At 27.9% G+C, this 15001-nt stretch overlaps 1 protein-coding gene across 1 annotated transcript; it reads left to right on the top strand.

Annotated features, from left to right (window-relative positions):
* The first annotated feature begins 2257 nt into the window (after positions 1-2257).
* On the top strand, positions 2258-8959 carry LOC105847324 (uncharacterized). The gene is made up of 4 exons (XM_065792417.1): positions 2258-2418; positions 2910-3017; positions 3360-3467; positions 8768-8959. The coding sequence occupies exons 1-4, from the start codon at positions 2358-2360 to the stop codon at positions 8809-8811; spliced, it is 321 nt and encodes a 106-aa protein (XP_065648489.1). The 5' UTR covers positions 2258-2357; the 3' UTR covers positions 8812-8959.
* Positions 8960-15001: the final 6042 nt, after the last annotated feature.

Genomic DNA, 15001 nt, shown 5'->3' with positions numbered 1-15001 from the left:
TACATACATACATACATACATACATACATACATACATACATACATACATACATACATACATACATACATACATACATACATACATACATACATACATACATACATACATACATACATACATACATACATACATACATACATACATACATACATACATACATACATACATACATACATACATACATACATACATACATACATACATACATACATACATACATACATACATACATACATACATACATACATACATACATACATACATACATACATACATACATACATACATACATACATACATACATACATACATACATACATACATACATACATACATACATACATACATACATACATACATACATACATACATACATACATACATACATACATACATACATACATACATACATACATACATACATACATACATACATACATACATACATACATACATACATACATACATACATACATACATACATACATACATACATACATACATACATACATACATACATACATACATACATACATACATACATACATACATACATACATACATACATACATACATACATACATACATACATACATACATACATACATACATACATACATACATACATACATACATACATACATACATACATACATACATACATACATACATACATACATACATACATACATACATACATACATACATACATACATACATACATACATACATACATACATACATACATACATACATACATACATACATACATACATACATACATACATACATACATACATACATACATACATACATACATACATACATACATACATACATACATACATACATACATACATACATACATACATACATACATACATACATACATACATACATACATACATACATACATGTAGGTCACCTACTGAGTAGAAACTTGGATATTCAATTGTATTTTATAATTTAGGGATTGTTTGTTGTAAAGGTGTTAAAAAAGTTCATAATTTAAGAAGCGTTAAGTTCCAAAGAATCAAATTAAAAAAATAGCGCTAAGAGTGCAATTAAGGAAACTAGATCCTTAATTGTACCTTCCAATCCAATATTGTATCACTTTTTTGATTTCAAATACTTAGCAACTTCGCAAACATTTTATGATTTTAGATTTAAGGGATTAAAAGAACTGAATAAAACGAATGGTTTTTGTAAAATCAGCAATTGGAAATATTCTGATATAACATAACATAACACCTAACTGCCGATAATCTAATGAAGTTAAGTTTTTTATTTAATAAACTCTAAGCAACTTCAATTTTTCTTTTCTGGAAAATGATAAAAAAAGGTATCACTAAATATAGTACAATTTTTATTTAGATTGTATGCTTACCAATGGCTAGCTCGGATTAGAATAGAGGAAGAAGGCAGGAATTAAAGATAGTTATACTAAATAATGTTAAACAATATATACTATATCTGTTTTAAAAATAATCATACAAAATAATGTAAAATAAAATGCATAAACTTTATTTTTGGCAAAAGTTGCAGATATATTTTCTTATATACATTCTCTTCTCGCGGTCAAAATGGTAGAGTCTGTACAATTTAGGATCTGCCTTTAGGTACAATTTAGGCAACTAATCTGACATTTGGTTAATTAAAAAATTTGACAACTTATAATAAGGTATTTTAAATTATAGGTAGTTATTTCGAATTAAGATAAATTATGCTTTAACATAAATACACTGAACAAATTATATCTTCTACTTTCTTTAGTGAAATACGCCTAGCCATAAATCCCTAAAATAAGAAACCTCCAATAACAAACCAACAAGAGCTTACTCTGGCCTTATTGCAGTTGGATGACAAAAAAAAACAGTTGACTCCTTAATTTCATTTAGCGAAGATAAAAATAAATTAAAAAATTTCTTGTGGGTTGTAAAAATAACGAGTTATGTTAAAAGTACAGTATAGGCATTGGTACAATATTAGCAACCGTACCCTACATATATACGTACGTACATACATACATAAGCACATACATACTTACTCACATACGTACATTGGTAAATACATAAGTACATGCATACATATATAAATATATTCTGTTGGCTTTAATTTTTGAAGAAAGCTGTAAATATTAATATATGCAATTATACAAATAATCATAAAATTTTTTAAAAATGGTTAGTTACGGATTTTCCCTATTAACGCTAATTGTAAAACATTTATAGATTCAATGACGTCAATAAAAAGATATTTTACGTGGTTGAAAACTATAAAATGACTTTTTTGAGTAATATATATAAAACATTCTAGAAAAAGTCACAAAAGAAGATATTTAAAAGTCATTAAGAAAATGAAAATTTACTTTTTTTTGTTGTATATTTTACATCAATCGCTCGGAATTCCTTTAACTCGTAAGTAAATAACTTTTCTTAACTTATCATTGCAAAGCCTTGCAATTTAATAATTGAGAGATGCACATTTGCAGCGTTCGCAATCTAAAAAAAATGAACAAACTCTAAATAATTAATTTTTTTTAAACGCATATATTTCTACTATGTATTTTTTGCAATTTAGGCGACTGCGGACAATAAAGAATTTGCTTTTACGCATGTTACCTATTCCGAATTATATATGAACTTTTTAAAATTATTTAAAAAGTTAGATTATTAAACAATTCTTAATGAAACTTTTTTTTAATTTTGTAACGTGTTCGTGGTCACATAATCATGTGTAATCTTGTTGACGAATCCATGCTGATTAGAGAATACAGATGTAGAAAAATATAGAGCTTTTTTTTTGCTATGGTACATTTCGACAGAATTCAAATTTTTTTCAGGTTATTAGTGACCTTTGTTCTAAAATACTTTTAAATTTACGTTTTTTATTTCAAAATTTGTTTTAGCTTGTAATCCAGTAAACTGTTTAGTTAATCCCTGCCAATTTTATCAGTGTCCTAACGGCTATCAATGCGTACCAAACTATTGTAACGGATGTAATGCAGTTTGCAAACGTAAGTATTTTTATAAGAAAAAAATCAACAAAAATAAATTACAATTTTGTTTTTATTTAGTCGCAGTTTTTTTTTTAATTTAATTGCAACTTTTCTTTCAGTTTGTGTAAATATCGTAATGTGTGAAATATTGAATTTGTTTTTATTTGTTTGTATTTTTTATTGTTTTATATTTATGATGTTTTATATTTATATTTGGTTGTTTTATATGTATGGTTTTGTTTATATTTTTTTATTATCGTAATCTTTTACCTTATTTTAACTTTCTCAATTAAAAAGAAATATAAAATAAGTAATTATTTTTATAATTATGTACTTTTCTTAATTTTAAATTTATTTTAGCTTGTAAAATGTTTACTTGCTTCATTGACCCTTGCAAAGGTTATAGATGCCCTGCCGGTTCTCAATGTATCCCTAACAACTGTAACGGATGCTACGCAGTGTGCAAATGTAAGTGCTTTTACTGGAGATAATAATCAAAACATTCTTCAACTTTCTTTTGATTTTATCATTTTTGTTTTACCTTGTGTTAACAGTTGTTGTATAGTTGTTTCCCATTGAACTATAACTTCACATCTGGTTTCAAATGTGTTTAAAAATGCTTAAAAGGTTGTAAGGCTGCATACGAAACTAGGTGTTTTCTAAATTAAAAAGTTAAATAGATAGTAAAATAAAAAAATTTAATTTCAAACTAATTTTCGAGTGCCCGACGGCAGTTTGTCGGCCATGTACTAGGTGCAAATTATATGTTATGTAGATTCGGAATTGAAGCAAATGCACGTGCAAATATTCTTAGAATTTTTTTTTAATCATTGATTTGGTATGAAATCATACGATACCAAAACAAAAACTTAATACAAATTATCTTTTATTTTTGACGACGTTTATCCATAAGTAACAAGATTTTTTATAAAAAATATTTTTTTTTAATACAAAAAAAATTTGATTAATTTCCATGACATCTTTTTCTATATATTCCAAGAAATTGACATAATTTATAATAATACTTTCCATCCAATTTTTTAGATCCGCCCTTTCATCAATTCGTTGTTTTTTTGATTGCCCTACATTCAGTTACATTACTTTGAGCAGCGACAATGATAGTATATATTGAAAAAAGAATAAGATAAAACTTTACGAAGGTATAAAAGAGGCTCAAGCTTAGCAGATAGAGCGGTTCCAACTACGTTTACAATGCGTTTTTGGACCTTGCAAGACTATAACAGGAACGTTTTCTTAACTACTAGCCGTAGAAGAGTTTAATCGAGATATTGGCAACGAAAACTGGAGTGATTTGAATCTCTAAGAATGGGTTAACTTGTTTATTTGGAATAGAAGACTGATCGGGCAATAATTGGAAGGGGTCAGAATATTCACCGGAGTTTTTGAAAATTGGAACATGCCATTTTCCAGCAGGCAGTAAAATTCAGTCAAGCACTAATAAAATAGTTTAGAATAGATTAAAGAGAGTTCAGGAGAACAATTTTGCAAGACTATAATAGGAATGTTGTCTGGACCACTACCCGTTGAAGAGTTTAATCGAGATATTGGCAACGGAAGCTGGAGTGATTTGAATGTCTAAGAATAGGTTGACTTGTTTATTTGGAATGGAAGGAAGAGAATGACTACAAAATTTAAGAGTTTGAAGAAAAGTTCTTTGCAAATAGTTCTGCCTTTTCTTTGGGAGAGGTAATAAGATTAGTCCCATGAATGAGAGATGGAATTTTAAACCTACCCTTGTTAATGACGCTGTCGAAGAATTCCAAAAGTCTTTAGAGCCAAGCCTCTAAGAAAAAATACGAGACTTAGTGAACTGAGAATAGTGTAACTTAAATTAAACCTTTTTATATTGATTTCTTGCAATAATAAAGAGCCGTTTGTTATTAAGAGAGTTTTTTTTTTGAAAAAGAAAATGATTACGATTAGATATAGCAGCTGCACAAGGGGGTGAAAACCATGGAGTAGATTAAGACTTGACTCGGAACCGACAAGAAGAAATAAAAGCTTCCATTTCTGCCTGAATCCAGGAGGTTACGTAGGAGGTGCTTTTTTCAGCTGAGAGAGAAAAAACATCTGTTCAAGAACCGTCACAAAAATTACGAAAAGAATCCCAGTCAGCTTTAGGGAAGTAGTAAGTAGTGCGATGATAGGATTACTCCGAAAAGGAAGTACCAGATGAAAGACTTAAAGGGATTATTGCATGATCAGAAACATCTGATCATGCAATGATTTCTTCAAGTAGAAAAGGAGAAACTGAACACAAGCTAGGGTCAGAGACAAGACATAAACCAAGTGGTGAAGATAAATGATTTGGGTTGTCAGGAAAACAATTCACAAAGTTAACTATCTGAGTAAGAGGTTAAGAAATGCAGAAGTTATAGGTTTTAATTCCACCAGGATTAGTGGCGTAAGAGCCAAGCTATTCAGTGTGATGAGCATTAAAGTCACTAATAACACCAATATTAGCAGAGGGGTAAAGATAGAGGGAGTTTCCAACTTGATCAGAAATTACATCTAAAAGATGTGCAGTCTTGGGAAGAAGGAGAACGAATAGGAACAAAGAGGAAGGTGATAGAGTGAAGAGGTGCAAAGCGGAAGCAAATAAAAAAATGGTCAAAGAATTTAAACTTGATTTTACGATAAATAGGTGATTTGAAGCGTATTTATACTGCCAAGCCAAACATGTGAATATTGAAGTCTTTACAAATCTAGGGATATTGCCCATCAACACTGAGATTAAAAGATGGAATAGCAGAATTCAAATTAGTCTCACTAAGAGCAATCAAGTCTAGGAATTTTTGAAAGAGGTAAGATTCAACTGATAGAAGGTTGCTTCGCAGACCACGAATATTTGTAAAAATATATTTAATAAGTTAAGTGGTGAGGATGGTTCTTATGTTTAATTTTTTGGGTTACTTTTGACATGATTTAAGTATAAAAAAGACTTGACTTATTCATAGATAGGGCACGGCCTCCTAAGCAATGAGCAATAGAATTTTCTCACTCTTGTTAATTAAAACTAAGTCGTAAATAGGGCTTTGTTAAAAACATTTGTTTTTTGAATCATAACTTTAAAGTTCAAAATAATAGTTTTAAAAAAATTTAAATTTTTAGTCTTGAGTTAAAACTTAAAAATTTGCCCACTAAAATTTGTCAAACGTCCAACAATATTTTACTATAAGTTAAAAAATCGCCTTCTTTGTGGGGTTGGGGCTCACACCTGCCGGTAGAATCCTGTTCAAAGTAAAATCGCTCCTGTTCAAAATTTTTATAAAATAGCATGTATAAAGAAAAAATTAAATTATTAATATGAATATATATAATAGTTTTAAATAGCAAATCTATTAAGTAATGTAGCTAAAATATCAGAAAAATACTTTTTTTAACCAAAAAGAAGTTAAGAAGTTCATACTAAAAATCTGTTCTATAATACTTGTAGTATATTCGAAGTAATACTTTTCCTGTGACCAGTTTTGTTTTTTACTTTTGTTTTGATTATATTATGAGTTTTTGACATCACAAAAGCATCACAATATCTGGGATTAAAAAACTTTATTTTGATTTATATTGTAAAAATAACATTCAATTGACCCCCTAAACGCAATAAGCAGATATAAGCAGGTAAGAGTGCTTAAATTTCAATCAGACCTCAAAAACGAATTGCGAGATTTCAAAGACTCAAAACGAATCGCCCACCTTCAATGACTCAAAACGAATTGCCTATTTTGATTTACTGTAGACCTACGTAAAGATTCCTAATTGTTTTGTTAAGTTATATCACGTTCTGTGCTACAGACAAATACCTGCGCCAGTTAATATTTATATAGGAAAAAAACTAATATATAAAAACAATAATAAAAATACAATAAAAACTTCTATAAAGCGTGTTTCTTCATCGCTAAAAACATAGTACTTTTGCCATACTAATGAAATAAAACTAGTTTATCCCATCAGACATTCTTTGGCGAATTATTATGCCAAAGTTTTTAAATAAAAAAGATTTTACTTTTGCCAAACTTATGAAATAAGACTTCAGTTTTGATAATATTTTTTATTGGTTCATTTACATTGTCTCATTTTTTATAAACTTCATTTTTCATGGACACGGTGGCTAGATGTATCCCTTGCAACTTTTTTTAAATTTATTTGTTTACATAAATATTTTTCATAGATAATTAAATACATTATTTCTTATACTAAACATATTTATCCACTTTGCAAACTTCTCTTTTCCACTAGTTCCTACCTCACGAAAAGCAATAAGGCATATTTGCTTCATAGTTACTTTGTCCTTGAAATACATCTTCTATTTAAAATTTCAATAATATGGATGAAAAATCATTCCCGTAATAACAAATACAAGTAATAAAAATGACAAAACCCATTTTAAAATCTAAGATTACCTGTTAAGGTCACAATACTGTTACACTCATGACATTTTAGCAGTGGTACTCAATTATTTAAATTGGAAAATTTTACAAAGTATCCCCAATTTTTATGTTCATTAATAACTTTATTTTTTTTTCTTTTATTATATTGGTACACTTTTTCAACTAATTATCTTTCACCGGATTAGGTTAAAGCCGCCTGAACAGCCAAAACATTCTGCTTTTTTAATTCTTTGAATATGTTCCCATAAAATATGAAAAGTACTCTTTGAGAATTTTATAATCTCCAAATTTAATACATATAATGTTCATAAAAAAATTTGCAAAGTTTAAATGAATATAAAAACAATTCAAAGAATACAGAGAAAAGCTTGTGTTAAAAAATTTTGATACTTTGAAACACGGCTAGAACTATTTATAATTAACTCAAAAAATAAAGCAAAGTGTACAAAATACTCGTACATAAAATAACATGGTATTAATGAGTTAAATATAGACTGTGTTAATAATTTTTTGATCATATGTACGTTGCTATGCGTGCTGCTATGCGTCGTCAAAATACTTTATATAAAAGTTTGTTCAATAAAAAAGAAACTAAATTTTTTTTTAACTTTTTTCACAATAACAAAACACAAAACTAATTAAATTTTGGTCAAAACCATACAAAAAATAATAATAATTTTGTAGCTTTTTTTTATAGGTTAACCACCTTAACAGTCCTAACGAACCGGGAAGAGATTGTTGGAAAAAATGCCCATCTTGGAATTTGAAAAGAAAAAAAAGCCTTTCTATAAATGTCTTACAATGACCTCATAAAAACGACCTTGTCTTTTAACAACCGCAAAGCAAATGAATTTTATTTTCGATTGTACCTTCACACATAAACTTCAGAGAACTTCAACAAAGACTGCACATGCAAAAAGTTTTCTCGCGTGCCTCTTTTTTCCGATATTTATATGTGAACTACATTTTTTACAACAGTGACTATTTTTTACAATAAGTATATATACATATAAACTATTTTAAAACAATATATACGTATATATATACATACATATATATATATATATATATATATATATATATATATATATATATATATATATATATATATATATATATATATATATATATATATATTCATATATATATATATTTATATATATATATGTATATATATATTCATATATATATATATATATTTATATATATATGTATATATATATGCATTAAAATACCCTATCCTATTTCAAATAAAAAATTAAATTTCTTTTCATTTAAAATTACTATATAATTAATATTAAGCGAAGTTAATTATTTCCACAAGAAAAGAAAAAAAGTTTTAACAACTTTTTTTTTTAGATGATATTATGAAAGATTCGAATGAAGACAAAATTGACGAATAAGCAGATAAATACAGATGAAATGAATACAGATGAACTCAGCCACTGTAATAATGGGAAAAAAAACCTTTAATTAAAAGTTTTATGTTTCTATACTTTTTGGGGCTTTTTACTGTGGTTTCAAATATGATAAATTTCAATGTTTTTTAAAGCTTTTTTAATATAAGATTGCTTAAATGTTTGTGAGGCAAATCACAAAGCCCTTACTTAAATTTGGGTGCCATTTATAGTTACTTCCGAGACCTTTTAGACATACTAAGTACTGTACCTTATGTATGTTATTCTCAAGGCTTTTTATTTTTGTTATTATTGGTATTACGTTTACATTATTATAGGTATAAAGTTAGCTCTTATATATCTCCTAGCGTGCACAAAAACGTATCTCAGACATCTAAGCAACGTCTCAGATTAACGTCTTAACAACATCTACAAGACGTCTAAAGGTTAGCACCTTTTAAAGCTCTAAAACAAGATGTCTAAAGCTTAAGTAAATTCTGGAGTTTGTTGGTTTTATTAAAAGTCTTGATTTAATAAAAGTTAGGGATTTCAAAAGTTATTTTACTAATACGTCTTCGATGTATCAAAACTTTGCTCTTTTTTAAAGTAAAGAAACTATATATTAATTATTAAAAAAATGCTTATAATTTCTTTTTCGTAAATAACGTTTACTTTAGTTTGTCTCTTTTTTTTTGTGTGCAAGTCTTTTATTTTACTTCTTGAAGCCACTTCTTCATTTTCTTCTTCTTCTTTTTTCCAAGTTAATGCAACTTTTTTAGTTAAAACCTTGCCAAATTCTTTGTTTTTTTTTTACTGTTTATAGCTGTTAGAGTGTCTTTGAAAGGAGTTAGTGACAATACATTTAACTTAGTAGCTCCAAGTTTGCGATAAGGAGAATCATTATCTTTTGCGCTCTTTGCCGTCACCAGCACTTTTCTGCCAGCTTTTGATGGATCTGATAGATATAGGTCTGAGGCTCTTAAACCAGGTTTTAAATTTTTTCTGTTCAATTTCAACCAAGTTAGTCTTAGTAAAGTTGGAAATATTGGAATAGTCTTGTCAACCAATGTATGACAAAATTCTAAGAAGAAATTGCGCAAAATGTCCTACCAAATTTCCTTCATTGCTTTAAAGAAATCAACGTCAAAATTTTTTTTGTTGATTTAAAAAAGTCAACGACTAAAGGTTTGAATGCTTTTTTGGAGGAAGGCAAATGAGTGTAATCTAAATTGCAGAATGTTTTCAAGTACAAAATAGTTATACAAACATAAATAAAGCAAAGTAGGAAAATATTGTTAGTTTTAAGATAAAACTGCATAGATTGTTGGATTTTGCCTCTTATGCAAGAAGGTGGCTGCCACATATGGTAGTATATGTAAGGTGGCTACCAAGATTATCCATTAATAATGCTATTTACACATCTTTGCCATTTTACTTTTGTAATAAATAAAGACCTTAAATATTGAAATAAAAAAGGAGAAGAAAATATAAATTGCAAGTAAATTGGGCGTTAGCAAAGTGTTGTAAAGATTTTTGCCTTTATAAATTGCGAAAGGTACATACCTTTTATACTTTAGGTACGTATTTGATACGTATTAGGTACGTACCTTTCGTACCTTAGGTACATATACTGCGAAAAGAACGAAAGACTGAAGGTCTAAAAAAATATTTTTAATCCTTTTACTGGTAGGAAATCCGGTCTCATTCGCATTATAAAATTGTTCAAACTTGTTACATTTCTCACAGAAAGAAATTTTGTAATTGTTTAAACTCTTAAAGCTCTTGAAATTGTTTTTGGAGATCTTTTCGGTATTCAAGAATCCTATTTTTTGTAAAGCTTAGTAATGGTCCCTTAATATCCCAGCAAAATACTCTACCTTCACAACTGTTTGAAAATTATGTAACCTTTAATTTTATTCCTTTTCAAATTATTGGCTAGCCGAAAATTTATGCATATATTGATAATACATATATATACATGTATATATATATATATATATGTATATATATATATTTTTGTATAACGTGCAACATAATATTTTATATTAGGTTAAAGCGTTTTTCAAGTTATTTTTCAAATCCTAATCGTTGTTTTGGATTTTAAAAACATATATTGTATATATAAATATAAAAATATTTATATTATATATATTTTTTGAAAAAAGGTAAAGTATACTTCCAATTTATTAAAATAAACATATAGTGAGTTTCATTTATAGTAACTCCCGAGACCTTTTATAAATACTAAGGGATGTTCCTTATGAATGTTATTCTCAAGGCTATTTATTTTTGTTATTATTGGTATAAAATTTGCATTATTATTGGTGTAAAGCTCTAAAACAAGATGTCTGAAGTAATAATAATAATTTTTAATGTAATAATAATAATTTTTAACAATGCATTAGCATCACACTAAATTACAACAAACACAAATACCGCAGTTTTTTGCGATATTTGCTAAAAGTTTGTGAAGTCGTTTAGAAAATTCATATATGCTTTAAAGGTTTTCATAGAATTATCAAAAGCTTTTAGTATAATGGATCACAAGTTTTCTTTAAAAACATTAAGTATAATAAATTTAAATAAAATGCCTTAACGCTACCTAAAAGTTGCTTACGTTGTTTTAACATAAGCAATTTTTAAGTAGCTTATGTTAAAACAACAGTATTAATAATGATAAAAATAATAATAGTAATAACAAAAATAATAGTAATAATAACAAAAATATATAATAAAAGAAGATATCAAAGTTAATACAAACTATAGTAATAGTAATAATAAGTATGTTTACAATAAAAATGTTTTCACGTTGCAACACGTAAAGCGAATATGATACTTGGCTTATTAAAAAAAACATTTAGATCAAGAGATATGAAGCTTTGGAGTAAATTATACACTACGTATGTTAGGCCACACCTGGAATTCGCTATTCCGGCATGGTGTCCTTACTTAAAAGGTGACATCAAAGAAATCGAAAAAATTCAGCACAAAGCAACAAAAGTACCTCATGATTTAATAGGATTACCTTACGCTGAAAGGTGTCGTCGGCTCAATTTTATTACTTTGGAAACTCGCAGGAGACGTGGCGACTTAATCCAACAGTTTAAGCTAGAAAACGGTTTTGAGAGTATCAATCGGCATAATCCACCAATTCGCAGATCATCTTCCAACGACCTAATGCGTGAATTCACATATAATAATGCTCGTCACAATTTTTTTACAAATCGTATTGTCAATGATTGGAATGACTTGGCGTCAGCATGCAAAAAGGTTCCATCTTCTACTAAAGATGAGCTGCACGTTTATTAATTAATTTGTGTTTTAGCAGCTACAAATATTGGCTTTTTAGATACTATTTGTCATGGATGTAAACTTTAATTAAATGAAAGCAATCTTTTTTCCCTTTTTCCCAATTTTGATATCAACTTACTTGCTATGAATAACAATTGCTTTTTTTTTACTTAAAGTTTATATTTCACAAACCATAAATTTTTGTATAATTTATTGGTTTTTTTTGTTTGTTTTTTAATTATTTGTCATTTTATCTACGAGGACTTATTTAAATATATTTCTATTACTATTACTAATAATTACAATGAAAAATAATAATAATAAATATTATAATGGTAGCTATAAGCATAAAATTATTTATTATAATAAGTTAATGATTTATTATGATGGTGTTACTCAAAAGGATATCTGATCAAAGGATGGACACCAATTTTTAAATATAATATAAGTAATAATAAACAAAGATATACATGGACCGTTAAGACAGCGATTTAAACACATAAAACATACATTAAAAACAAACATGTAAAAATCCTAATTTGCAGGTAAAAATAATACTAAAAGAAAAAAATTAACAAAAAAAAACTACTAATAATAATTGTAGTAATAACGAAAAGAAAATTAAAAGATTATATTATAATATAGAGAGGATAATAATGTCTTTTTTTTGGAGTCATAACAAATGAAAATAAAAAATTTAAATTAGCTTTTTTTTAAGTTACTTTTGGTAATTGCAGACATAAAAAGAAGTTTTGATTCTACAAATAAAGAAAAACCAGATAGTAGGCGATTATTTAAAAGCAATTTATGTTACCGTTAAAAATATAATTTTATTTTTTAACGAATATTTGTATAAATATACTAAAAATTTTAGTATTAACAGTTATTTAAAATTTGATCTTTGAACATAAATATTATTCTTAATCGTCATCTGATCTATATATATTTTAGTTTTACAATACTTTAATTTTTAATGTTACTGTTATTATTACTTTTAATGTTTTGTGTCACTCTATTATAATGAATTTGTCGAACTACTTTAGTTACGTTATCATTTTTATTATATATTAAGTTATTTAGTTAATATGATTTAAATTTTAGTACTACTATTAAATAATAGTACTATTATTAATGTTATTATTAATAATATCTTTACTACATACTTATTTAACGTAATGGTTGTAAGGAAAATTAATTCCTTGTTGTTGATGTTGTTATAGATTAAAAATGTCTAGTAAAAAACAAAAACTTCAGATATCAATTTATGAAGGATATTTAAAAACATTTGCAAACAAACCAAAGCAAAAGTCTCAAGAAAAAACAAATAAAATCTGGTCTGAGATTAAAACAAAGAGCAAAACATTATCCGAATTAAATGTAGAAGTTAAAAAGAAATTAAAAGAGCTAAAACAAATTGAACTACGAAATAATGTTGGTATTTTATCTTACTGGACAAAATTACCGAACCATGTACCGAATACACCAAAAAAGCGTGCGGTTGAATCTAAAATCACTTTTGATGGCGTGACTGACGCGACCCCATCAATTACAACAAGTGAGGAGTGTGAAAAAGAAAATTCCAATTTCTCAAAAGTTTTATCAAAACAAGCCCCGAAACAAGATCAGTTAAAAAATGAAATTTTTATTTTACAAAAAGATATTGCATATCTCACTGAAAAAAGAAATTGCAATTTGATGTCACAAAAAGACTACCAAATACTAGGGCAAAAGCAAAAACTTTTGGTAAAAAAAAACCGAGATCTTGTACTTCGTCAAAAAGCCACTGAACTCCGATCAGCAACCAGACTAAAGAGAAAAAAGCTATAGAAGCATTAGATCCAGATATTAAAAAAAGTTGTGTGGAATTAAAAATTCAGTATCAAAAGGTCGATCGCTAGCCTGTAATCAGGAAAGTTTAATAAAAGCAATTGTAGATATTGCCATGAAAGGGTCTGCTTCTGATAATAAGAGAAGAACTGAAATGGTTTAAACTCTAAAAATATTAAATGACTTGGTTGAAGAATTGAAAAATCATGATTTCAATCTCTCGAGATCAGGAGTTTACTTAAGATTACTTCCAAGCAGATCATTGAGCACAGAAGGAAAAAGACATGCTAAAACTGCACCTGTCCGGTTAATAAGAACATAAAATTCTGAGCATAAATATAATGCCAAAACAAAATTTGCCGAATTAACCATTAGTGCCCTTGAAGAACTTGGGCAGTGTTGGGTCCCAAAGAAGTGACGTTTCACTCCGAGGATAATAAAGCCAGGGTGCCAATTGGATTAACAGCTGCAAGCAAACAAGCACCAATGATGATGCATATGGAGTAAAAGATAGCTTTAGCTGATCATGATTTTGTAATTGATTCTCAACACAAATTTATTCCTTTAGTAATTGCAGCCATAGAAATTAAAAAGGATTGCATGGAAAAACAAGCAGTCACATACTCTGACCTAACATACATAACAAAAGTGCAAAACATGATTCATCAACAGCACTTAGTCACTTAGAAGACATGAACAGAATAAACCATCTTCCTGCATTTAAAAGCTGCTTATTTACTGAAGATGAAGTTAGCAAACCAATCATGGTTATAGCTGTTGATGGTGGGCCAGATGAAAATCCAAGATATGGAAAAACAATTCATTGTGCCAAGACTTATTTCAAAAAACATGATCTTGATGGAATTTTTGTGGCCACTAATGCTCCTGGCAGAAGTGCCTTCAACAGGGTAGTGAGAAGAATGGCTCCGCTAAGCCATAACCTAGCAGGAATTATACTTCCATTTGATCATTTTGGAAGCCATCTTAATTCAAGAGGAGAAACAACAGACAAGGTTTTGGAGAAGGCAAACTTTGCCAAAGCAGGTGAAGTTCTGGCACAAATGGTCTAGCACAGTCA

Source organism: Hydra vulgaris, chromosome 03, assembly GCF_038396675.1.
Source record: "Hydra vulgaris chromosome 03, alternate assembly HydraT2T_AEP".
Taxonomy (NCBI): Eukaryota; Metazoa; Cnidaria; class Hydrozoa; order Anthoathecata; family Hydridae; genus Hydra; species Hydra vulgaris.
Note: the sequence above shows the minus strand (reverse complement) of the source record. Positions and strands in the feature narration are given on the sequence as shown.